Raw genomic sequence first — 25,434 nt, forward strand, 5'->3', positions numbered from 1 at the left:
GTCGAAAACAGATGCAACGCAGGAGCTGCCGCTAATGATTTTATAGCCCGTCCCGTTAAGGGAATTCGGAGGTCTTTTGAAAATGTGCTTTTCCTCCCTGGCAGGTAAAAATTCGGGCCGATTGACTGGTAAGCGGTGACAGATGTCCCTTGGGATCGACGTTACTCCTTCCGGAGCTCTTTGAAAACAATTTTCATTCCTGTCTCAGATTACGGAGACAGTCATAGTGTGGTGAGTGGTGAGTGTGATAGAAGTTGCAAGATAAAACTTCAGGGGGAGGGGTTTGCCGCTAAAACATGGCTGTAATGAAGAATAAGCCACCCTTCTTTTATGGAAGATAACGAGGTAGGTACTAAATTATTAAGTGATCTACACGCTTTAGATACATTAGCTTTTCAAATTCTAAAGTGCTTTCTGTTATCGTTTGTATAATTACTCAAGGAAGATGGCGGAGTGGTAAGCACATCGCGCTACGACGCCAGGGGTCCTGCGTTCGAATCCTGGCCTGAGCATGGATGTTTGTGAGTGTCCATTCATCAATATCATCATATCATCACTCATCCTCATCTTCGCACATTAGTCAAAAGTGGCACAAAAAGCGAAGTAAAATAAAGCAAGTCCATCAATCATTACTCATAGAAGCGGAAATCTTCTTCCCATGGGGTAGTGTACTCAACTTGTGCAATTTCGAGAGAACGTATTTTAGTTCCATTTCTAGGTTGGTTATTTTTCGTTGCTTTTTGTTAATCGCGGCGGTGAGGATGAATGATGAATTGAAGAAATGGTGATGGGACAAGCATGGTACACCCATGCCTGACCAGAGTTACAGCTTGGGGCATCTGGTTTCATAGCGTATTACGCTTACACGTCGGAAGCGGTATTTTATAATAAACTGTAAAAGTAGGCTGAAGGAAAGTAGCATCGCTGGGTGCATAAAAAGACACGTTCGACTCGCGTATAAAAATTAAATTAGCCAATAACTGTGCGAAATCTGTTATATCCAGTGCCATCAAATATTTAGTTCTACAATTTGTTATCCAACGTCATCATTCTTGAAGTTCACAACCAAGCAGGGACCTCCTCGAAGGGTAGTGGATAACACAATCGCCTCGAAATAAAAGGTGCTAAGTTCGATTGTGGTTTAAACTATATACATGAGATGCCCAGCAGAGGATTTATTGGAGTTAAATTCCCATATTACAGATCCATCACCGCATTTGAAACCCTAGCATGTGGACCCACAGCCAGTGTAATCCTATGACGGGTTCTGTTTTGTCTTGTCAATGTTCCTTCGTGATTGTCCTTTCATCTTATCATCATTCGTCCTCAACGCCGAGAACTATATATTATCGTAAGAATAAAAGGGGAGGATAACAATGAAGCAAAAGCAGAAAATGTATCCACAATTTCCAAGTTCTTCCCTGCAATATGCTGAAATTCAAATTTCTTCTTCATATTATTATTATGTTCTTTGAATAAAGTATTTTCCATATCAGCAATTTAATCTAGCTACTATTCATCATATTCGTTGCGATTAACCGAATGTAAATAAAGTGACGCAAATATAAGAAAAATACAATAAAATACCAAAACATTCAAGTCAACACTTGTGCCATCAAGCACATACATGTATTTTCATCATGTTGGGTGCCTATTTGCCTGCCGTTTTAAAAGTTTTTAGCGTCTATAAATCTGCACCCCTGATCATTACTCTAAGAAACAGCAGCACTTCGTGCTTTGTAGTACTGAAGTATGAGATACTCGGAAGGCAGTTTCATCTTGATGTCAGAGAAACCTTCCCGCGGTTGTAAACACAAGAGGGCGGAAAAAAGCCCAGTGGACCTTCTGGCTTCTAATCCTGAATGCCCACGGCAGAGAGAGTAGGATGTATCCCATTCTCTTTGGCCGACGGTCTGTCAGTTTCATTTCATCCTTCCTCAATTTGGTCACACCTTAAATACAAGTGTGCGGGGTGGTACACCCTCAAATTTGTCTCTGTCAGCTTGAATACAATAGAATCACGAATGTACTCTTTCCAGAAATAGTTTATGACTGGAAATCGGTAGAAACTTTTGTTTCACAAATAAAATAAATATGCCGCTGTTCGGTGTCGGTCTGTCAGAGAATTTGAATTGGTAACCTAAGAGAGAAAAAAGAAGTTGCAAATGCAAACCCCCATTAGCCGCCCCCGTGATGGAGTGGTTAGCACATCGCGCTACGACGCCAGGGGTCCCGAGTTCGAATTCTGGTCTGAGCATGGGTGTTTGTTGAGTGTCCATTCATCAATTTCATCATATCACCACTCATCCTGATCTTCGCAATTAGCCAAAAGTAACAGAAAAGCGAAGTAAAGTCAACCAATCAAGCAAACCACCATTATTGGCCTCGCCGATGGCGCAGTGGTAACGTCTCCGCTTATAATCAAGGGTTGCCAGTTTCGGATCCCAGCGGAGGCACACAGTAGTTCGGATCCCACTTTAGACTGTATGTTCAATCATCTTCCTGTGCATGAAGTGGGCTTAAAATGCCAACTCAATCAAGCAAGCTACGATCATTATTTTTTTTGTACAATCTTAACCCCCTAGAGTGTATTATCCACTTTTACAATTCTAACCCCCCTTCCCCCCGGTCTGAAAAACATCCTGCGTACGATGGTGAGTGGCATGCGTGTGTATATGAGAGTTGATTTTTAATTTAACAACGTCTGTCTGTCTCTCATTCTCTCTATCTCACTCTCATACACACACATACATACCCACATACATACATAATGTAGGTTGTTGTTAATTTTCTTAATGATTTGATCGAGATTTTTCTGACATTTGGGCCCCCCCCCCAAACCGATCAACCTAGCTACGTCCCTGCTGCTGACATAAGTTAATCCCTCTAATCTCTTTATTTCTCATTCTCTGAACCAACCTCATCCCAATTCTTTCCTGAAGACTTCCAGGAACCTGATGGCTCTTTCATTCCAGGAAAGTCATTATTTAATATTTAGATTCTAAGAACTGACGTTAATCTCTAAACCAATCTTTGATCTGGTCAACCAAATCAATTAGCTTGCTAAGCAAATTTCAAATACTGTTTGATCTAACGTACATAACAATGAAAAGGAATGATTAAAGCCAAAAAAGAAAATGGAGTAACCAGTCAAACTGTGAAAAGACATGCAGCAGGACATAAGTCCATACCTCTGAAGTATGCGGGTGGAGGAAAGATATCTTTGGGAATTCCTCCTATCAAAAGTTCAAAGTGCGAACCACTGTGTAATGTGCCCGACCAAGGATCGAACAAGGAACCCCTTGATTACAAGGTGACAGCATGACTGCTACAATCTCAGGGAGGACAAACAGAGTTTGCAATTTGGGCACAAATAGTAGCTCTTATGTGAACTACATCCTGTGTGTCTTCTGTGCAATTTGTATCTCTATTTTTCATCAACAATTGCTCGTTCAACATCAAAGCAGGCGTTTCTTCTTCCTTGATTTGACCTCTCAGATTTGAACAATTTTTGGTGAGCCGGCAAGATCCAATTTTCATGAAACCATCTGCAAGAGTTTTGGATAAAAATAAACGGTCCTTTTAAGGATTGCTTATATTCTCAAATGCCTATATAAAGCCAAGATAAAGTCGGTCTTATTTTGAAGATGAAGAATCAATTATACACTCTGATCAATGTTCAAAATTGAATAGCAACAAACATCTCAAATTGATTTCACTAATTTTACCTTCTACATCCTACTAAAATTTGTTAATGGTGTTGTTACATGTAAAGGAGAAAATTTATTCTGAAATTTTCATGTTGCGTGCCAAACAGTTTGCAATTGTGAATAGACCATCCCATCCTACCTAGCATAAGAGTATGTAATCTCCAACAATCGTTATGATCAGGTCACAACTTCATGGTTCGACATCAAATGTCAAAATTATGGTTTACTTACTAAAAAAGTTAGCAATTCCCAATTATTTGGGTTTTGGCTGAATGTTAATGTTAATTTTTAAGGTCATCATTGAAAATGGTTAATTTTAAAAATTAACTTCCCATGTATGTAAATAACCATGTATGTTCAGAAAATTCATTTCATAATTTCTAAAACAAAGTATTAAAAAAGGTAAAGTGCTCCCCTGTGCTTAGCACCACGCCATGAAGGCGTATAGGGGGTGTGGGGGTAATGCCCCACACTTTCTTGATCCGGTCGTGAGTGGGGGTGATGTGATCAGCATCATGCCTCTGATTGCCTTTACCCCCCAAGGTTTCCCCCAGGTACCCACGTCATTGGATGCTGGGTGGGCACCGGGGCCATTTCCGTTAGAAAAGTTCCCGGATTTGAACCGGCCGGGGATCAAACCCGGAACCTTTAGCATGGTAGTCAGACACGTTACCGACTGAGCCACCGCGGCCATAAAAAAACACACAAAGTATTATGTCTTAATTTCTAACACAAAGTATTATGTTCACTTTGAATTTAATCATTTTTTTGTCTTTTTCTAGAGCCTACAACATAATAAGATACATGATTCAGTATCGGAAGTGCAAAGGTGATGTTGCTAGCGAGGAACAATACTCATATCACTGTAAAAAACAAGTTGGTGACTATGCCTTTCTTGGCATTATTGAAAGTTTTACAGAATCAGCCCCACAACTCGTCCTTCAGGCACGTGCAATAATAAAGGAAGGAGAAAGTGAAAACATTTTTTCTAGCATAACATTAAAAGGTAGTGTAAATCTTTTCAATATTTACATGAAATTGTTTGCAAAATAATTGGGAATTTTAAGATATTTTTAGTAAGTCGTCGTTACCTCCTACACTGTAGAAAAAGAAAAGTCACTAGAAAATTGGTTTTATCCATAAAGAAATGAAATCCGTATTTTTGCAACATTGGTAGGCCAGGTTCAGTACAGACAAAAAGAGAGAAAAAGATAGATAGATGTGTGTGTGTGTGTGTGTAAAAGAAGTAAGTTAAATTCTGATGCAATTAATTTATTACACATTACTCACTTGCCATTCTCACAAGTGAATTACTGCATTACATTGTGTGTAACAATAATGCATTACTTTTGGAAGGAAAGTATGCAACTTGTAACACTACTTTTTGTGAGAACTGTACCTTACTCTATACACTCAAAACCATCGTCATCTTTTTTTTACATTTTAGAAACCAAGCTGATAATATCCTTGATCCAGTTAGCATGGTCAATTCCGAGCTATTATTCAAAGGCTAGAGCTTATATGAGAAATTACCACACACCTTTCCTCACAAAAGTTATTAGATGGTTATGGCAGCTAACATTTCTTGGTGAGTAAATACATTGCTTACATACAAAATTGTATTGCAAATGTTCAAAATTAATCATTAATTGTAAAGAGATAACAGAAAATATGTTACTTTTACTCATGTTATATTTGCTTTCTTTTGTTTGCTAGAAATAGTAACAGTCTCAGACTATCTGGCATGGCTGGCCCATTGGATGAGTGTCAAAGATTTGCATGAGCCTCATTCAAATGTATTTTATATTCGCATTCTTATTGCATGTTCCAAACAAGGGAGTTTCCAATCATATCATAGTCTACACGCTGTTATCTTATTTTTATCATGAAATTTACCTTCACATTTTGACAGGATGGACTGGAGGGTAGTTCACCTTACTTTTGGGTGGGTTATATCACCACCCTTGACACTACACCTAGCTATAAATATCACTACTTATTGGGTTGATGCATATGTTCATAGCATTTTTTCACTGATGCAAAAGTTTTTATTTGATACTCATTTGAGATGAACAGAAGACAAACTAATCAGTAATATATTCTCCTTCATTGTCTATAACCGTCTGCTCACGCTGGGGCAGTTTTTTAATTCCACGCCAGAAAAAATCAGCTGATTTGGATTTAAAGATGTTGTCAAGACAAGTTTGAAGAGTTTTTTCGTTATCAAAGAAGGTTCCTTGAAGATTGTTCGATACAGAGCAGTAAAGGTGGAAATCAGAGGGTGGAAGATCAGGAGAGTAAGGGGGATGTAGAATAACCTCACAACCAAGCTAGTGGATAGCAGCTTTTGTTCTGTTACAGGAGTGTGGGCATGCATTATCATGTTGGCAAAAATGTCAGCCGTAATGGTAACATTCCTGGGAAGCATTTCGTAGTACATGGTGCCTTCTTTGTGCCATTAGAAGCATAATATTATCTTCTGTGGATGGAAACTATACGGGGGAGTTGATTTTTTTTAGGGCTCAGTCACTCCTTTCTTTTCTTGATATTGACATAAAAGAACCATTTCTTCAGGGGCGGCGCCAGAAATTTTCGACCGGGTGGGCAGAAGCTCCTTATTGATAGATTAGGGTGGGCAGTATAAATGTAAGACCATATATAGTATGCATGTGTATGTAAGACGTATGTATCCCCCTCTCTCTTACACTCCCGATTTTCCTCTTACTTATTTTCCCTTTCCTTTTCTTGTTTTCCTCTTTATTTTTTCTAATCTATTCTCGCATTTGTTCCATTTCCTTTCGCTTTGTCTCTGATGGTCACAATTATTTCAAGGAAGTGTTTACCCATGCGCAGCCATACCCCAGTCATACATTCTAAATCACATTCTTTCATGCATGTTAACACAGCGAAATAAATGTGGATTAGGTTTAAGCTTGTGTTGCAAATACAAGGCACATACTTGATTTTATGTATTCGGCGACAATGATAGAAAGTGCGACGGTAAATAATCGTGAAGTTTCTCGTAATTTAAATGCATGTTCCTGAGCATAGTATTTTCATCGTATGAGTTTTTAACTGAAAGAGTTTTCTTACTCCTTCGGGGTCACTTTTCTTAGCTTACATAGTTTGTACACCTGAGAAATCTATCTGAATGTTTGTAGTAGCGGCGATTGGGTGCCAACATTTGAGGGGCAGGGACAATATACTTTTTCTTGGTAGAAAAGGCTTAGCATAAAAAGGCCATAGTGCGGGGACAAAAAGTGGCAAAATGTGGCGGGGAACTGCATCCCCCACTTCCCGGTCCTCCTAATCGCCGCCACTGAATGTTTGGATTAAAATGAACGTCTTAATAGGAATGATTTAAAACACACACGGAAAACCAATTCTTTGTTCATTGTCCGTGAAGTATTCCTAGGTTAATGAAAGGCTATTTTGACAGAATATCACTCACAAACAAGTAAGATCGAAAAATCTGTTCAGAATTGAAGAGTTTATTAGCTAAGTTGCTATTCATTTTCTGAACTGTCATGTTACTACTGCGGGAGAAGCAATACACGTATGGTTGGTTACATGAACATATTTTTTGAGGTAACAAAATGATTTAGGACACAAGGAATTCATCGAAGTTGATCACCGTGCCAGTAATAATTCATCTATTTTTCATAATGACTTGGGTTGCATGGCGTGACCATTTCGAACACACTAGAATGTCAACCTTTATCCTGTGCAACACACCCTGGAAACTTGATTCTTTCAGGCAACGAGTCCCTGGCGCTTGGAACCACTGTCAAAGTAATAATTTATGAGGGTTTGTATTTTGACTGTCAGCTTGTGTTTGTTTTCGCCCCTTCGTAACTTTAATCTAATCACCATTGAAGCTTATCGTCGTCATTATCAAAATTAGCAGAAAAATGACTTTAACCTTTAAACAGCCAATGGGTCATATATGACCCATGGTGCCGATTACAACATTCACATGCCTTTAGGACCTTCATACATGTATGTGAGGTTGTAAACGCTGACAGATGTTGACATAAGACATTGAAATGTCATGTGGAAGAAAACCCACCCCCTCCCCCTTTCTATAATATGCAAATTAGCTATTTTTAGATAAAATGCAAATTGTACATATTTCAGCCTGTATGAGAACTAGGGACTTGAAACAAGTTTCACTTTGTTGCAAAAGGTCTACTCTTTGAAAACAATTCAAAATTGCACCCTTTTCCCAAAATAACGGGAGAAGAGGGGGCGAACACCAGATTTTTTTCATTGAAATTTGGGGACTTGGCCCCTCCCAACCCCGTTTTTCTCACGTGGGCTATCTGGATTGTACACGGTCGCGTGCTCCGATGTTTTTGCTTTCAAACAAAAGTTATCCGAAGTAGATTGCTCAAATAGTCTCCGAGATATACTAATTTATTCTCTAATATGCAAATTAGCCATTTTTGCCTAAATGCAGGATTGTACATATTGCATCATATTTCAGCCTGTAGGAGGACTAGAGACTTGAAAGAAGTTTCCCTTTGTTGCAAAAGGTCTATTCTTTGAAAACAATGCAAAAGTTTGCGCCCTTTTTCCAAAATAACGGGAGAAGAGGCGAACGCCAGATTTTTTTTCATTGAAATTTGTGAACTTTGCCCCTCCCAACCCGTTTTTCTCACTTGGACTTTCTGAATTGTACACGGTCGCGTGCTCCGATGTTTTTGTTTTCAAACAAAAGTTATCCGAAGTAGATTGCTCAAATAGTCTCAGAGATATAACGTTTTTCTGAAATAAGTGTAAAAATTTAAAAATCGCGCGCAAAGGCCGCGGCGAGAGAGGGGTTACTTTCGAAAACCGGCTCGGCTGTTTAAAGGTTAAATATAACAAATCAACCACAACTTACTCTTCCAAAAATGGAGTTGCATTAGTTCATAGCTCTTAGAAAGTTAAGATGGTAGTTTCAATTGCACAGCGTTTCATTAGTGGATCAAGGCAGCTAATTCCGTGAACAATGATGTTGTTTTCCGAAAGTCTCAAATATTTATCTCAGGCAATCACCCTCTTAAAATTGACGCATCTTCTGTGGTGATAAAACGCCACGTTTTGTGCGAGTTCTTTCTGTATATTTTTCCACAAAGGCATAACGCTGTTGCATTATAATGAAGAGGTCCTGTGTTCGACTCCCCCTCCTCTGGTGGAAGCACAATGCACATTGGTTCCACGTTAAACTGTAGGTTTAGTCCCGGTTAGCCTATCTGAGCATAAAAGTGGATTTAAAAACAAACTAATAAAATCGTCTGCTGGATACTTCGTGACATAACTTTTTTTTCTTTACTTCAGCTGCATCTACAGATTCTGTTGACATTTTCGGCTGATTCATATGGCAAAATTTATGTGTGGGACGAGGATTTCTAAATAGGATAAGCCACTCATTAGCAATTGAATAATTCTGTAGCTTTTTCCGTACATAACTGGTTTATTAAAATTTATTCACTGCAGTATTGTAGTGATTATTATGATTCCTTCTTATTAGTAGAATGAATATAAAGTTGATATTTCGCATACCATATTGATATTTGAAAATAACAAGTCTATAAAAATTGTAATGAAATAAAAAAAAGGGACACTTCTGGAATTTTAATGCAGAGCTAATTAAAACTATATTATACTCTCTAGAATACTTAAACCCGAAGGTTTATGGCTTCGGCAAAATAAGCCTTCCATCTGTCCCGATTCGGGGCAAGATCAATCCAATCTTTTCGATCCTTGCCGATTTCTTTTAGGTCCATCTCAACGTTATCCCTCCATCCTCGTCTTGGCCTTCCTATTGGTCTCTTACCATCAGGTTTCCCAACAAGAATCCTGTAAACTATTTTTTCCTCTGCCATTCGTGTCACATGGGCCTCCCCATCTAAGTCTTCTTGATTAAATTATTCTAATAATAATAATTAAAAAGTCAAAATAATGTATTGTGTTGCCGGAGGAAGTAACGCTAAGATGATGATTTTATTTGTTTATTTAGAGATTATTTTAACCGTACCCAGGCCGGGATTTATATACGTATGTGGAGGCCCGGAGCTGCAGTCCTGAAGCTCAACCTAAATTCTAATCTAATATTGATCATACCCTGCATAATTTTGAGCATATTCTAGCATAGATAATATTCACAAGTAAAATATACATGTTATGAACACCAGAATACACTTATTTATCGAATTATTCATATATCTCCAAGTATATGTACTTATTGAATTTGATTGGGTGGGCAATCGGGTGGGCACAGGAATTTTTGGGTGGGCGCTTGCCCACCCGTGCCCACCCCTGGCGCCGTCCCTGCATTTCTTGTTGCTCGTAATAATCGTAGACAGGATTGAGATCCATGTTGTTCATGATCTAGCCAATGACAAGCATGCAAAGAAGCACAAAAAGCTACCTCCTGATTTCTGTTGTTTTCACTTAAAGTGTGCAGTATACATACACCTCATTTTTTTAACCTTGCATGTGGAATGCATTGACTGGTCATAGCTCATCACATTTTCCAATTCTTGGGATGACTAACATGGATCATCGTGGATTAAAGTGCTTAAATGGTCTTCACCAAAGCCTGATGGTCTTCGTGAATGTGGAGAATCACACAAGTCAAGGCTGTATATTTGAAATGACACAAACCATTTTCTTGCTGTGCTTTTCCCCGTCACATTCTCTCTGTACATGGCACAAATGTTTCGAACCACCTCCACTCTTCACTGCTTTTGCACTAACAGAAGAATACGTCGGAAGTGTTCACTTTCTCCACTTGACACTCAATGTTCTTTAGCCCACAAATAGCACTAACTTCCTTTAAATCTGCGAAATTTGAGGCACATTCACAAGCACAACAATGCCACTTGAAATTACGGCCGTTAAATGATAAACTCCTAAAACTGCAGTGTTGCCATATCAAAAACAAATGCTACAAATTTATGCATCACGAGTACAAGTTTCATTAGCACAATGTATACACTGTGACTATCCTGCAATCCATTCATGAGAATCGTACGTAAGTCTGTGAAATTGTGAAGCATTAGTCCATACGAACATTTCATCGAGCATACTGCTCTGAGCAAACATGCACCAACATATTTACTCCAATGTTCTATTGGCATCAGTGACTTACTCATGTGTCACTGTGGAACAGCATGCACTCAATGATAGAACAAGACATGCATGGCACAAATGAAGTCGTATGTATGAGGAAGACAAGTGTCCAATTTTTTCAAGAGACAACAAAAGCCGGTGTACCAAACTGACATGTGCCTTAACACAAAGTATTATATGGCATAAAGATATGAACGTAAATTTCTAGCAAATATATGTGTATACTCATTTCCATAGCCTATTAGAACTCAGTTTCTGAATAGTCCTTATCGTAATCAGCCAAAAGTGAGGCTGTTATGTGCTGAATATTATTCAGTGGAGGTTATGATACGTGATTTTACATTTTTCTGATATTATACATTAAAATTATTCAAGTTCAAATACAAGAAAATGTTACAATTTTTGCCCCAACTTTACTTTTTTACAAATATAAAAGTTAATTATCCACAGGTCCCAGAACAATGTTTTATAGACTACATTAATATGTCTCCTACATTTCCTTACTATTGAAGTGTTATCTGATTTAATTTTATTTATTTCAGCTGCACGACTACTGGTCTTAATTCTTGCCACATGCATCTTTCCTTGGACTGTAGCTCTTGCTGCTATTGCAGTACACTGGTTTGTTATGTGGATGTGGATTATTTATCTACAATTTAAAGTACATACATTCCTTATTCAAAGTTTAAACAATATAAGTGCATCAATTCTAGCCATTACATATATTTTTACCTTTGTTAATATAAAACATGGACCTACACGAAACTATTATGCTGTTTATTATCCACTAATATTTATAGAAAATACAATTGTTGCAATTTATACCTTTCAAAGTACAGACAGCAAAATTAGTGAATTAAAACTACCCATTATAGCAATTATTCAGGAAGTTCTTTTCTTCTTAAGTGTTGTGTTTATGGCCATATATTACAGATGTTATCATACAAATAATATTCGTCCATTTGCTGCTGGATGCTGTTCAAATGATACTGAACCCGACAATGTACAGAATTTGTGAAGTATTTTAAATAGTAACTACCTTTATTGTAATTTACTTGTCACATTTGACACCACTCCACTGAGCTGTTCCGGCATTAATTTAAGCAGCAAGTATGAGAATGAGAATATGTTTTCTATCTGTGATTGTGTGCTCTGGAAGTAACACGAGAGACCAGGCTAATAAATGTCAGTTGTTACAAGGACTCTTGTGTAGTTGAAATAACACGATTTTTTTATATAAATCTATAAATGCAGATGTAATGAAATTCTGTTTTTTTTTTTGTAAAATAGAAAAATGTATTGTTATAAGTTGTTGAAAATATCATGCCAAATGCAATGTTATATTAATAAATTTCAGTAAAGCTCTTACCATGGTGAGAGAGCCACAGTAATCTAGTCGGTAGGGCATCTGACTTCCATGGTTCAATTCCCAGGGTGGGTGAAATAAGGTCGGAATTGTTCCGACCTTGTTCCCACATAAAGTGGCTCCAGGTCTCACCCAACCTAAAATTGATGGGTACTCGGGGGCAGCCATGGTGCTGATCACATCACCTCCAAAATGGATGATATCGAGAATATGTGGGACCCTATCCCCAAATCCCCTACGTAGCCTTCATGGAACAGTGCATGCACAGAGAACTTTACCTATTAAAGCTCTTAACACAGTTCAGACCAATTTAATGATAACCAAAATTCAACACTGAAACTCTCCAACTCCTTAGCTGTAAGGTGGTTTTAACATTGTAGTACACATGAGGGATGGTGCAGAATATTGTAATATTATCACAGTTATTTTATAAACGGGGCTGGCATTCCAGGAATACAGATATTCCATCCATCTGCAATTTGTAACAACATGCAGTTGCCATGAGCTTTGGTACTATTCATAGAACAGTCTACCACTGTGCAGAGCAGTGCTACCACTGTGTGTATTGGACTTAGTCAAAAAATTATTTTAAGTTTTTGTGAAAATTGAGTACAAACATAAACATAGGCTTCTGGTAATAAAATAAAAACGAACTATCAGCACAAGTATTGCCGACTAATAACAACAAATATTCAGAAAAACATGTTGGTGAGCTCACAATCTCTGTTCATATAATGATAGTACAAAATTATGCTGCACACAATGTTAAAAATAATCTAATCTCTTTCTGTGCAATGGTCAAAAAAATATGAAATAATCAGTATGACTGTCTTGCCAATGGCTCTGTTACATAATTACAACTTGTGAAGTCGTCCTCCACAGACTCATGCCCATTCTGGAAGCACTCGGAATACCATCCTCCACTTGACTTCATCCCTGAAGACCTGTTTTCATTGCTGTTTTCCAAAGTTTGAAGCTTAATTTGATGCAAATGCGGTACTCTATTCAGTAGATTCATTGTGAAATACACATATTCACATTTGACCACTGCCCCTCACTGACAGGACACAGTGGTGGGAAATCCTGCATGTGTCATGTTGCACATCTCAATGTTGCCACCTGAACTGTCTCCATTGGCAGATGGTAGGAGTTAAATTTGTTGCCATAGTATATTTAGTCTAGGATATTACCGAACAGGCTTCGTAACTATGCTTTTATGATTTTATATATCACAGCACATTTGAAAAGTGTGAGCTTGAAATCTCCCGTAGCTGGCAGCAAAAGGTTTGAAATTTCTCAATAGACAAGAAAAAAAGAGGGTGTAAATATATCTATGGTTTTCATGTTAAAAGTAATCAGGTTACAGTTGACTGATGATTTCAATGTTTTGGATCCCTCTTAAAGTTGAAGGTCTACTAGATTTTGGTCTTTGTACATATAGTGGATTATAATGTAATCATTGGCAACCATGAAACAGAAATTCCATAATTAATAAAAGTGGGCACATGGTAAATTACCAGGAAAAAGGTGGTATTCAAATTATATCAACATTAATAAAAGAGAATAGAGAAGGAAAATAATGTACAAGAACACACACATTTAGACAAATATTAATTTATAAAAAAAATCACATGTTCATACATATGAATATTATTTTCATAAAAACGGCCTTTTGTTTCCTTTTACTCATTCATATTATACAAACTGAATTTCAAAACTTGTAATGTGTTATCACATCTATGTATATCCATGACAAAACAGTTTAAATTCCAGAAAACTGCACATTATGTGTTGTTCATCAAAATCCAAATGTTCACATTAGCAAACAGTGTCTCAGCATTCTCTTCTTAATGGCTGAAATGTCCTTTACATTACAATGTAATGAGCTTTGCAGTGCACTGTAAAATAATAATAATAATAATAATGTTAACATACATGTTCGTAAAGTAACATGAGGAGCAGTCTGAAAAATAAGTTTCATGTTCGCATTAGTGAAAGGAATCTAATGAAAAACTGCATTTTTAGGGCTATTTTTAAACATAGTTTTCGCTGACATACAGATATCTGCATAAGAATGAACCTGCAAATAGGATGTTTCAAGTTGACATTGCTGGTGTAATTGTTTCTCAAAGCTGGAAAAAGTGGATGATGCTGGGTACCAGGTCAGACCAGGAGGGTCTCATATTGCAGCGGTGGCTGCAGTTACCGGGGTGTACTACGTGGAATCGAGGTTGACATTTGGGTGCCTTCTCAAAAGGTCGCCCCTTGCACCCCAATAAGAATTTAGGTCTTGGAGAAAAACTTTTGGGAGTGTTCAGTGTGTATGGATAAATCAGTCACATCATGAAAAACAAAAGTGGAAGAACTAGCCTCTATTGTTGAATGGAGGCATTCAATCATGTTAGTGTTCAACAGCAGCGTACTACTACTGGTGGCATTTGCTTTGGGGTCATTTCATATCAAATCAATCAATAGAAAAATATTTTTGAACCTTTAGAATTCAAATTATTAAGATTTTTTTGTTTATTCATAGTACTTATCAAGAGGACGAAAACTGCCAAATTTCAGATTTTTTGGGCTCATAGTTTTTGAGTTACTGACTTTCAGAGAAGCAAAAATCTCAAAATTTGAAGACATTTTAAAATCTCTAAACAGCTGTAGATCAAAATCTATTTCACCTACAAAGCTCAAATTGGTGTCATTCTCTTCTGCTTTCAATGAGCTTTAATTTGAAATGCAACATGACTGTGTTACTTACTTGCATTTTGTAATTTTTCGTAAGCTCAAAAAAACTGGTTTGAAGACATCAATTGACTATTTGTGTGCAAAATTTCATAATGGGACAGCAATGGGTTCCTATGAAAATTAAATTTTTTTTGTTGTAATGTGTGTGAAATTTGCTAAATTTGTTGACTTTGATGTTAAAAACCATAACTATAAGCTGACTGGTTGATGTTCAAGTCTTCATATTAATCTATTTTACAATTTCAAATTTATAATATTAATCATTTTTAATAATAACGTAATGGTACATGTTGCAAAAAAATATCATGGCATATAACAACCTTAATATATAAATGTATCATATTAGCATTTAAGGAGCTTTCAGACCGTAGTGACATGCAACAAGCGACACATGCTGCTTGTCCCTTGAATCTTGCTCGGACTAGGTCGTTTTCTAAATAAATTGCATCGTGTTGCCTCGGACTGTTCTTCACCCATGCTCGGCAAAAGCTTGCTTGTAGACTGAAGGGGCTCGTATTGCTTGTTGTTTGTCACTTCGGTGTGAACCCTCGCTATTGCTTGTCACTTGTTGTTTTGGTCTGTGATTCCTCCCCATAGGTATTTGAAGAATAAAAAGTATTTAAAACATGCCTCTTAATACAATATAATGTTAGACGAGAGACAAGATATGCGAGGTATTCCAGTCAGTTTTACAGAATCATAACAGAAAAGGAATAAGTCTGAAGAGGAATAACTAGCTGTATTTATTGATTGTATACAGTGATATGTGGAAGCAATTACCCTTTCCGCACACACACCCACACACACAAATGGATAAATTGTATTATTGTCTCAATAAAATTTGTGACTTGAATATTGCAATTTGTTGCAACGTTTGTAGCAACCGGTGGGTTGAAGGTGAGGACTAAGGCGAAAGAAATAAAAAATTCCAGTGGCGTGCGGTGACATTTAAACTAGGGTACGCAACATGGGCCATCCGAAATGGATTATGGGGGCCAGAACCCCCCAACCTGGCCATCATGTTATTCAGAAAATAACTTCTTTCTACAATTTTATAATGGAAAATTTCTCGTCCTTGTATCAATATCCAAATGTAACGAGGAAAAATATATATGTATGATATTTTATATTCGCAAATATATTCTGATAGTAGCTACGTAGAGTCCAACAATTCAACTTCGATTATTTCCTGCATGCAGTGCGATGAACATTGAACGGAAAGAAATGGCACAATCATTTTCCGTCCTTTCAAATTTCATGTAATAAATTTGATAAATCTCAGTATCGTCTACTATTTCACACCTTTCGCAGAGGAAACCAACGAATAAGGCCAACAATAAAGTTTCACTGTTTTTCTACTGTCAATCACTCTGTAGAGATATTTTTTTCTTCTTCTCAAAAATCAAAATGCCTAATATACTACTTACCATCCTTCACAACTCCTGCCTGAAACAATTCTTCCAACTCAGGAACAGACCTTCCATTTCGGATTGTTTACACTTTTTTCGTAAATTCCGAAAATCCCTTCTCCAGAACGTCATCAATAACTCCCGGTCCCCCTATTTTATCACTTCACAGCACCGACAAACAATAGAGATCCTGTAATGTAAATAATATGAACGAAACACTCGCTGCAAATTTCACACGACAGAAGAAAGCAAAAGTCAACCTTCCACGGTACGTTGTGTCCGGTCCCGCTATGCCCGAAAACCACGCGTTCTTGTGGACGAATGAATCGGAGTTGCCAGTCGACAAAGTATTTTGTAGAAGGGAGATAATTAAGGGCAAGTAGAAAATACGTCAGCATAGATCCCAGAACACTTCAAAAGCTAAACTACCGTACATCACTTTGCAATGTCTGGCGGGAGGAGGGGGGGGGCTCATTCAAATCCCATTGTAAGTGTTGTGTTTTATTATGTTTTTCTTTTATCATTCATTCATATCGTCGGGTCACCAATCAACACCCATGCTATGGAACTCAAAGGAAATGTTGATTCCGAAAGGAGATAAACAGATACTTTCATATACTGAGAATTGTGCGAAACTTGAAAATTGTTCACATATTTTCCCCTCGACACAGTGACAGTCCAGTCTGGTCCTCACCTCCCTATACGAAAAAAACCTTGCTAGTGTAACTTTACCCTCACATAAATATTTTATATGTGATAGTTTACGTGTATATTAAATATGATCTTCCACCACTACATATTCTTGCCCTCCTCTCTGATTCCTGTATCACTTTTTATAATGTATTTTTATTGCAACCCAACACAGTGATCTATCTACGCGTGGCTGCTAAATGCTAGTAAGCTAAGCATTCCAGAAAAAAAATATATGTTGACTACTGTCAACACTGCATACGCTGTCAAAATCTTGGGTACCCTCGATGCTTAGAACCGGGAAAAAAGTGGGAGAGAGGGTAAGCGCGGGCAGACCCAAACACGTGGTCGGGACTGATATGAGCCAATGGGGCTACCTTCCGAATTTCTAGGGTACCAAGCAGAAGAAACAGCGTCTTTCTGCGGAAATCGGCAACGCGGATCGGGTGGGTGCCGAAGTCACAATCGGGATCATTCGGGACTGCCTTCAGGAAGGCAGCAGCGTGTTCGTGCGGAAATCGGAATTTCTTGCAGTGGAACTGCTTTCGGAGCGATTACTGTTGAATTTTCATCTTCGGGGAAGACGAAAAAATGTTCATTTTTTCTTACTTCGTTGTGGGTACGCAGAGCGTACCTTGCGTATCCCGAATGCACGCCGCTGAAAAATTCAGTTTTACTTTGGTGGCAGTCTACCATCAGGCTGTCAAAAAGGCTGCTGAGTAGCTCCTTCCAGTCTGCCGGCTTATCGTAGCAGAGGGTGAGAAGCACGTGAAGAAGAGTCTCGCTTATGAAATGTGCCTTCGACAAGACAATAAATACTGCAATTAGAAATGTGAGAGTAATTGATCTATCACTTCTAGACTCAATATACCTCAGTGAACATCACCAATTGTTTACTGCAATCTTCAGTCAGTTGTCGTTTGTGAAATGGTCAGTGAAGTAGCTAGGTTTTAAACTCTCAAAGTGTACTTTTAAAGTGAATTAATTGAAATGAATTGTTATGAAAGTAATGTGTGGTCTGTGATTTATAAAAATGCTTGCATAGTTTATTATGAATATTATGTATTTTTCGATATTAAGACCTTGTATTTGTATTCTATTCTAAAATGTAAACACAAATATATATTTTTCAATTCTATTATGAGATATTAAAAGTGATAAATATTATAAATTTTCAAATTATTTGTAGTCCAAAAATTGTAAAAAAAATTAATATGAAGACTTGAACATCAACCAGTCAGCTTATAGTTATGGTTTTTAACATCAAAGTCAACAAATTTAGCAAATTTCACACACATTGCAACACAAAAATATTAATTTTCATAGGAACCCATTGCTGTCCCATTATGAAATTTTGCACACAAATAGTCAATTGATGTCTTCAAAACATATATTTTTTTAAAAAAAATAAAGGGGTTTTGGAGATTTAAAAAAAACAAAACCTTTTTTTGAGGTTATGAAAAATTACAAAATGCAAGTAACACAGTCATGTTGCATTTCAAATTAAAGCTCATTGAAAGCAGAAGAGAATGACACCAATTTGAGCTCTGTAGGTCAAATAGTTTTTGATCTACAGCTGTTTAGAGATTTCAAAATGTCATCAAATTTTGAGATTTGTGCTTTTCTGAAAGTCAATAACTCAAAAACTATGAGCCCAAAAAATCTGAAATTTGGCAGCTTTCGTCAACTTTACTCTACTACCACTGCCTCAAAAATTATCAATTTCTGAGATGTCAAGGTTCAGACCATTGGTTCATTTGACATGGAATGACCGTTTGGGAAAACTCTGCAACGGAACCTTTTTAGCACCCATTTGTAGAGGACAACAATCCTCAATTCATCTGCCTACATCTATAACTTTCATCTATATTTTCCATGATTATAGCCACTGTAGAAATGTAGTTGCTCACTTCTGTCTGTTCTTGCAAATGTGTCGAAAACACACTGCACACCAATGTTGTCCGTTAGACACAGACTATAACTGCTGGACCTCTTTTATTGCCTGCAACAATATGAATATACAAAGTATGTCCGGAAAGTAAAGATACAAACACATTTGCACGTTAGGGGAAAAATGTGTACCAAAGTTGGCAACACTGGCAGTAACCATGATCCATACGACGAGGATTGGGAGTGAGTCGTCAGTGCTGCACTGAGTCTTGTGCGAGGAACACGCGTTGGAAATGGCAGCGGCGATACCGAATCCCGCCAAGTGTGAAGTGCACGCCGTGATCACGTTTTTGCAGGCACAAGGAAAGCATCCATCGGAGATCCACCGAGAAATTGTGACTGGAACGTAATGAATCGTCAAAATGTGGCAAAATGGTTTGTATCTTTACTTTCCGGACAAGCCTCGTAGTAAGTGAAAATTATTTTCAGACTACTACTTACAATAAAGGTTACTTTAAAGCTGTTAATATTAAGCATGCTGAATCAATCCAGTGTCCTGGAACAGTTATGGATTTTTGTATTTAAGATAGTGTGATTAAGGTTCTGGGACATCGATACAAAAAGGCATAGATTTATATATTGTATATTTATAAAACAATGAAAAATGAGAAGTACTTAGGAAATGATACAATTGGTACTATTTGGCAAAGCCTCATGTTTAATTCTAAGTGTGGCAAGTTAAATATTTCCCAACTATGTTTTTCTCATTTCTCTCCATTTCTAAAGGCAATTCTCCTATTTCCAAGATAATAACAGGTGCGGCAACATAACTTCCTTTTTTGAAATGCGCGCCATGCAACCTGTAGAGGTTGTAGCGGGGCAGGAGTGGTCTCATTCGACAGGCGCTAGTCTTAAAGTTTCGTTTTCGTCCCGGTCAGTCGACATCATGCCTTGGAACAGTGAGGAGTATGCGTTTGCCGTCGAGGCCTACTTTACGAACGGATGTTCTGTTATCCCAACCCAGCGTGCCTCGATCAGGGGCGATTTGGAGTGGCCAGCCTGCTCCCCCGATTTGGCCCCTTGCGATTTTTTTTTGTGTTTTTTTTTTTTTAAATCCCACGTTTATGTTACCCATCCAAGGACCCTCCAAGACCTGAAGGCCAACATCCGTCAAGAAATTGCCAACATTCCCGTTGATATGCTGATTCGGGTCATGAAGAATGCCAGAAATCGGCTTCTTCAGTGTATTGACAATGGGGGGCGTCACCTCCCTAATATGATTTTCAAAACTGTGTGAAACATAACTTTAGATATGTACCTACAGTGTAAAAAAAAACATTAAACAATTCTAATTCATCACATGGGTTTTATTGCGTTCTGAAATAAGGAAGTTATGTTGCCGCACCCTATATTTGCGCATGCATTTGTACTTTTGACTTATAGTATTCAACAATCATTAACCTTCAATGTTAATTCTTCACCTCATTCCACGTTCAAAAATTTGGAAGGAAAAGAGAGTTGGAATCCCTGCAAATATATGTTCCCAAAGATACTGGCACATACTCTATTTATATATGAGTGCTTATTCTTCTTGCGTTAACCTTCTTTTTGGCTGCCAACACCTGCACTTCTCAAATCTGCACTTACCAATAAATTCTGATACAGGATCATTGTCTCCATCACCTCTCATGGTGCCTGTGATTTCCTCATTCTCAACCATCGGAAGAAACAGCTGTACAAATTCTGATGTATACGGAGGAGCAATGGCTTCCAAAACCTGTAGTAAGTAAAACCAACAGTTTTCAACACATTCTCTACACAGAGTAGCAACATTCTAAATCAGATGATTTTGAATTTCACATGTATATTTCATTGTATAACGTGTACTTCTCAAATAACTCTATACATATTTTGCAAACAAACTGTAATGGGACTACAAGAAAAAGAGCCTGTGCACAACTGTGTGGCCCGTATATCACACTTGTGCATGAAGGGGAAGATGCACGAAAAATGTTCTATTGTCTGTAGTCACTCTATGCTACATATATTTGAACATTAATGTGTAAAAATACAATGGCATGATGTTACTTTTCACCAACAGCTGTTTCCGGGAGTACCTGTTTAACACATTCATGATCTGCAGCACCTTTAAAGAAAACAATGAGGCAAGTGAGATATTTTTTATATCAGCCTAGGGATGGTATTACATTAAATTTAACAGTGCCTAGTGCCAAAGACAGTTGATGATGACTGTGACAGTGTCACATTCATCAATCATTGTCCAGTTTGTCATGTTGCTATGGTGTGGAATGTTGCTGCTGATTGGTTAGCACCCGAGTGACATGCATTGCATGTTGCTTATTGTTTTTGGTGTCAATTGTACCCAAACAAATTGATTACCTTATTTACTCATGTATAATGTGCATATTTTTCCAAAACTTTTGCCCCCAAAAACTGTGGTGCATATTGTGTGCAGAATAATTAAGACAGCCAACATGAAACCGTACAAGTCCCTCCATGATTTTGTGACACTTGCATTAATTTTTTATGTTTATGGAACCCTATCATGTTAGTTATCGTTGTAAAGCTTGAATTCTGTAGTTTCTGAATATGGCAACAGAATTCTATTCAAGATGGCGACACCAGAGGCCTGCACAAGACCTGGAGCAGACCCGTTCGCGAGACATCGCTCCTGAAATGCCATGCAACCTGCGCAACATCCTCGCTTGAGCAGCTTGTATGCCCACCTGCCCAGATCGTTCCTGGCAGGCATTGTAGACCCGCCGGGTACCCACAGTCTTACGATACCTAGTAGGTCTCAGTTCGTTCTTTCCATCAACTGCAGACCCCTCCCTCTGCATGACGTAGTTGCTTCGAGTAGAAACTGCACCAGGCCCAACACGTTCTGCAGTGTTGCCAACTGCAATAGATTTTCACTACTTAAAAAAGGGAACTCAAAGCTTCGTAAGCCACATCACCAATGAAATGAGATTTACGAATGTTGCTACCCCCCCCCCACACACACACATTGAAATAGGTTTTCCGTGGCACAGGATCCATAAGTATATGTCGTAAATAACCAATATACGTATATATAGTGATATAGGGCAGGACTGAAACATGTCACGTTCGACGCTGAGGTCGCGAGTCAAACAACACACTGTTCTACTGCGAACACCAGGGCCGTAGCCAGCCAGGGGCATTGCCGTTACCCTCGTTTGGGAGGGGCAAGTACTTGGATAAACGTAACAACAACAACAATCACAATAATAGTAATAAAGTAGCATGAAAGGCATTATTATCCTCATAAATCACGCAAAAAGGGGGTCTCGGTTCTCACGCATTTGTGTTGAAACAGAGGATTAGAAATATTTTTTTTCAACACGTCAATTTCACATTAGCTAATAATGGAAAACAAGCACACAAACTATTTTTGAAAGAAAGAAAGTGCATGATAAATGCATTCCGAATGTACATACATATGGCATATAAAATTTCCATCTACAATATTTTCTTTTCACATGGAACGTATTACATAATTAATTCATCCAACTCGTAACAAACCAACATTAATAGCAAATAATATCACGGGCCGCCATAACATTCTCTGTTTTAAAACTTTTCTCACTTAGATCGTTCGGCGCTCAGGGTTGACTCCCGCTACACCTTTGCTACGGCATTGAACTTGATGAGACTTGTACTTTAATGTTTGACCCCCACCCTGACCCCTCCGCTAGACAATTTCCGTCCAAGGTTGTGAGCAATGCACCCTGCCCCCTCTGGTTGCACTGCGTGCCTGGTTAAGGCACCATGCAATGAAAAACAATTAGTTTTCAGTGAGGAGATTTTTGTTTGCTCGATCATTCATTTAGATAAATGAAACTGTAATATTGCGTGCATTTCCTGGCAATAAGATAAAAACTGCTTACGCTGAACTGAAATCGCTAAGTATATAAATTCTCCTTGGAGAAGAAGCTCCTCCTAGGACTTCGTAGGATTTAGTAGCTACGTAAGTAGGCAACACTGGCTGCAGCCGTCCACGTGGTGATGAAACACCCAGTGGCGGATTAAGCTTCCTCGCCGCCCCTAGGCACAAACTTAATGTGCGCCCTTCTCAAAAGAAAAGTAGTAACTTATATGCAGTATTTTTACAGGCTAATATAAAAATTAGTGAACATACTGAAATAAAAAACAAAGGATAAAAATTAATAACCTTTCCCCGGATTTCCATACCATTCAATGTGTTCTGCAAGAAATGGATCAAACTCGGCAATAAGCTCTAGAGACATCATGTATTGCCCGTTGTGCAGAAAATGGAATTTTTCTTCGTTACCACGTAAGGGAAGCCCGCGACTTGTCAACTTCTTTACGACAGCAAAAACTCTTCTCAAGACACTGGCCCAGTACGTAAGTTCCGTCTGAATATGTGATTGAAAATGGTTCTCCAAGGTCCCAACAGATTTCTGCCTTGTTAGGAGTGCCAACTCGCAGCTTTTGTGTTCTTCAGAATTTTCGTGTGATGCTAGAATATTTGAAATGTTTTTCCAGTCTGAAATGCCGTGAGTTGCGATGTTTGTCTTGCCCTTGAACAACCTGCATGATGCACAATAAACGGCACCAGTGCTGCACGAATATACCAAATAATTCCGCAAAATTGATTCGCCATTTACAAGTTTACGAAAAAAACGCTATTATTTAAAAATCTTGTCTTACCTGCTATGAGTCTTTGCGATTTAGAAAAATCGTTTTCAGCATTCTGATTAATTCCACGTCTTAGAAGAATGTCAATTGTAGACTCATTCAGGCACCACTCGACAGGATCGTCACTAACGAAATCTGCACTCTCACTGTCACAATCAGGAACTCCTACTAACTGAGGGGACACAACCTCAGGTGCACTTTCTTCCTCCACTAAACCCACAATATTTTCGACATTTTGCGTTTCACAGAGTTCACTCGATGTAGCCGCTTCCACTTCAATTTTTGAACTGCTTTCTGAAATCACTTGTTCCTTTCGCCTAAAAAATGTGTCCACTGTACCAAACTTTTTCTGTAAGGTTCCTTCTCTTTCACGCTTTTCGTTTGCAAGTTTACGATAAGCCGCCCCACTTAACTTTGTTTGTACCTGCTGCATAAAAAAAACCACCAAATCGCAAACGCACTAGCAACAAACTGAATGCACCAGCCAGAGAATACAGTAAGACAAAAACTAGTTGCGGTCCACGCGAAAGCTGCACTCACTCACTCACTCACTTAGCAGCAGTGTTTATGTGCTTATTTTTTTTTAAGACTGGCATTGTTACAGATGCGAGTTTCAAACAATCAGTCTTTCTTTCCTGCCTGGCCATTAACAAACGCTTAGTGGAAGATCGAGGGGTATGTATTTACAAAAACAAACCAACAAAGGCTGGGGGCGGCTTGCAGGGGAAGGCTTGCATTGCCATTGTAAGCGATAAAAGCCAAGGCACGGGTTAAAAACAAATTGATTGGCGCCTGAAAGAGGCAGTGCAGACGAAATATTTCTTGATAACACATAAATCCGATACATCAAGGTTTCTTTCGTATGAAGCGAAAGTGTTGCAACCCGTTGATTTGAAACATTGGTTTCATAGGTCTAAATTGTCACTGTGTACGTAAGACACTTTTTATATTTCTTGATATTCTGGAAAAAAGATTTGACGCCCCAAAGAATTGCCGCCCCTAGGCACGTGCCTAATGGGCCTATTTGGTAATCCGCCACTGGAAACACCTGGAGCGACACGCTGCCGGAGGGCTGTTTCCTTCCAGCAGGTTTTGCAGGCACCCGGGTCTTGTTGAATGCCCAGGTACCTTGTAAGCGCAGAGCGCCTTGAAGACCAAGAACCCGGGTAGAGACGCAAGTCGACTCGTTGCCGTGGGCAGGCGAGCAGGTAAACCTGTTATCGCATGCAAGCGGTCAGTGGGTAGGTAAAAGGCAGACTATGCTGGCCTCTAGGCGACACTAATATGCAATGAGGTTGAAATAAGCTCATCACAAAATGAAGGAACGTTCTGATTTTTATGGTACTGTGGATGAAAGAAAAGATAAGGAAAAGTAAAATAATAATTAAAATGCATTACAGCCAAATGTTATGATATATATGGAATGTGAAAATGCCTTAATGGAAAAAACCTTGTGCTGCTAACTGCTAGTTTGAGGGTCCTGAAAGGGCCTCCTATAAATGTTACGTTAGTCATGGGAAAAAGTATATATTTTGAAGTTTGTTTAGAAACAGTAAAGAGGATATGAACAAAACCACATATAAAAGTTTAAAGGTCATGTCCCACAATTTTTCACTTTGTAATGTAATGTTCTGGGACACCAAAAAAAATGAGTGCTGTTCTGGCGGAATTTGAGCACGCACCTCCCGTCACATGGGATGCGTATCAGCGGTATTTGTTGGATGAGAAATAGAAAATAACTTCCTGAGCACTGCAAATCCACAACATAAATTTCATCTTTCTTGCTTCTATTACAGAATAAATA

The 25,434-nt window shown here is 38.3% G+C and overlaps 1 protein-coding gene and 1 long non-coding RNA gene across 3 annotated transcripts in view; one reads left to right on the forward strand and one right to left on the reverse strand.

The window, feature by feature from the left end:
* The first annotated feature begins 4,494 nt into the window (after nucleotides 1-4,494).
* Nucleotides 4,495-12,064, forward strand: LOC145987729 (uncharacterized). Its single transcript, XR_014441686.1, has 3 exons — nucleotides 4,495-4,716; nucleotides 5,158-5,298; nucleotides 11,372-12,064. It is a non-coding gene; the product is annotated as an uncharacterized LOC145987729 (long non-coding RNA).
* Nucleotides 12,065-13,799: 1,735 nt separating this feature from the next.
* The window catches only part of TH1 (negative elongation factor complex member TH1), a 66,012-nt gene continuing 54,377 nt past the window's right edge, over nucleotides 13,800-25,434 (reverse strand). For both annotated transcript variants that reach the window (XM_083122374.1, XM_083122363.1), the window contains exons 13-14: nucleotides 20,577-20,706; nucleotides 13,800-14,093 (exon numbers count right to left, since the gene is read on the reverse strand). In XM_083122374.1, coding sequence (XP_082978500.1) covers nucleotides 14,062-14,093; nucleotides 20,577-20,706 — 162 coding nt within the window. In that variant the 3' untranslated portion in view covers nucleotides 13,800-14,061. The remainder of the gene's footprint in view (nucleotides 14,094-20,576; nucleotides 20,707-25,434) is intronic.

The sequence above is a fragment of the Lepisma saccharinum genome, chromosome 1 (genome assembly GCF_977018435.1).
Source record: "Lepisma saccharinum chromosome 1, izLepSacc3.1, whole genome shotgun sequence".
NCBI lineage: Eukaryota > Metazoa > Arthropoda > Insecta > Zygentoma > Lepismatidae > Lepisma > Lepisma saccharinum.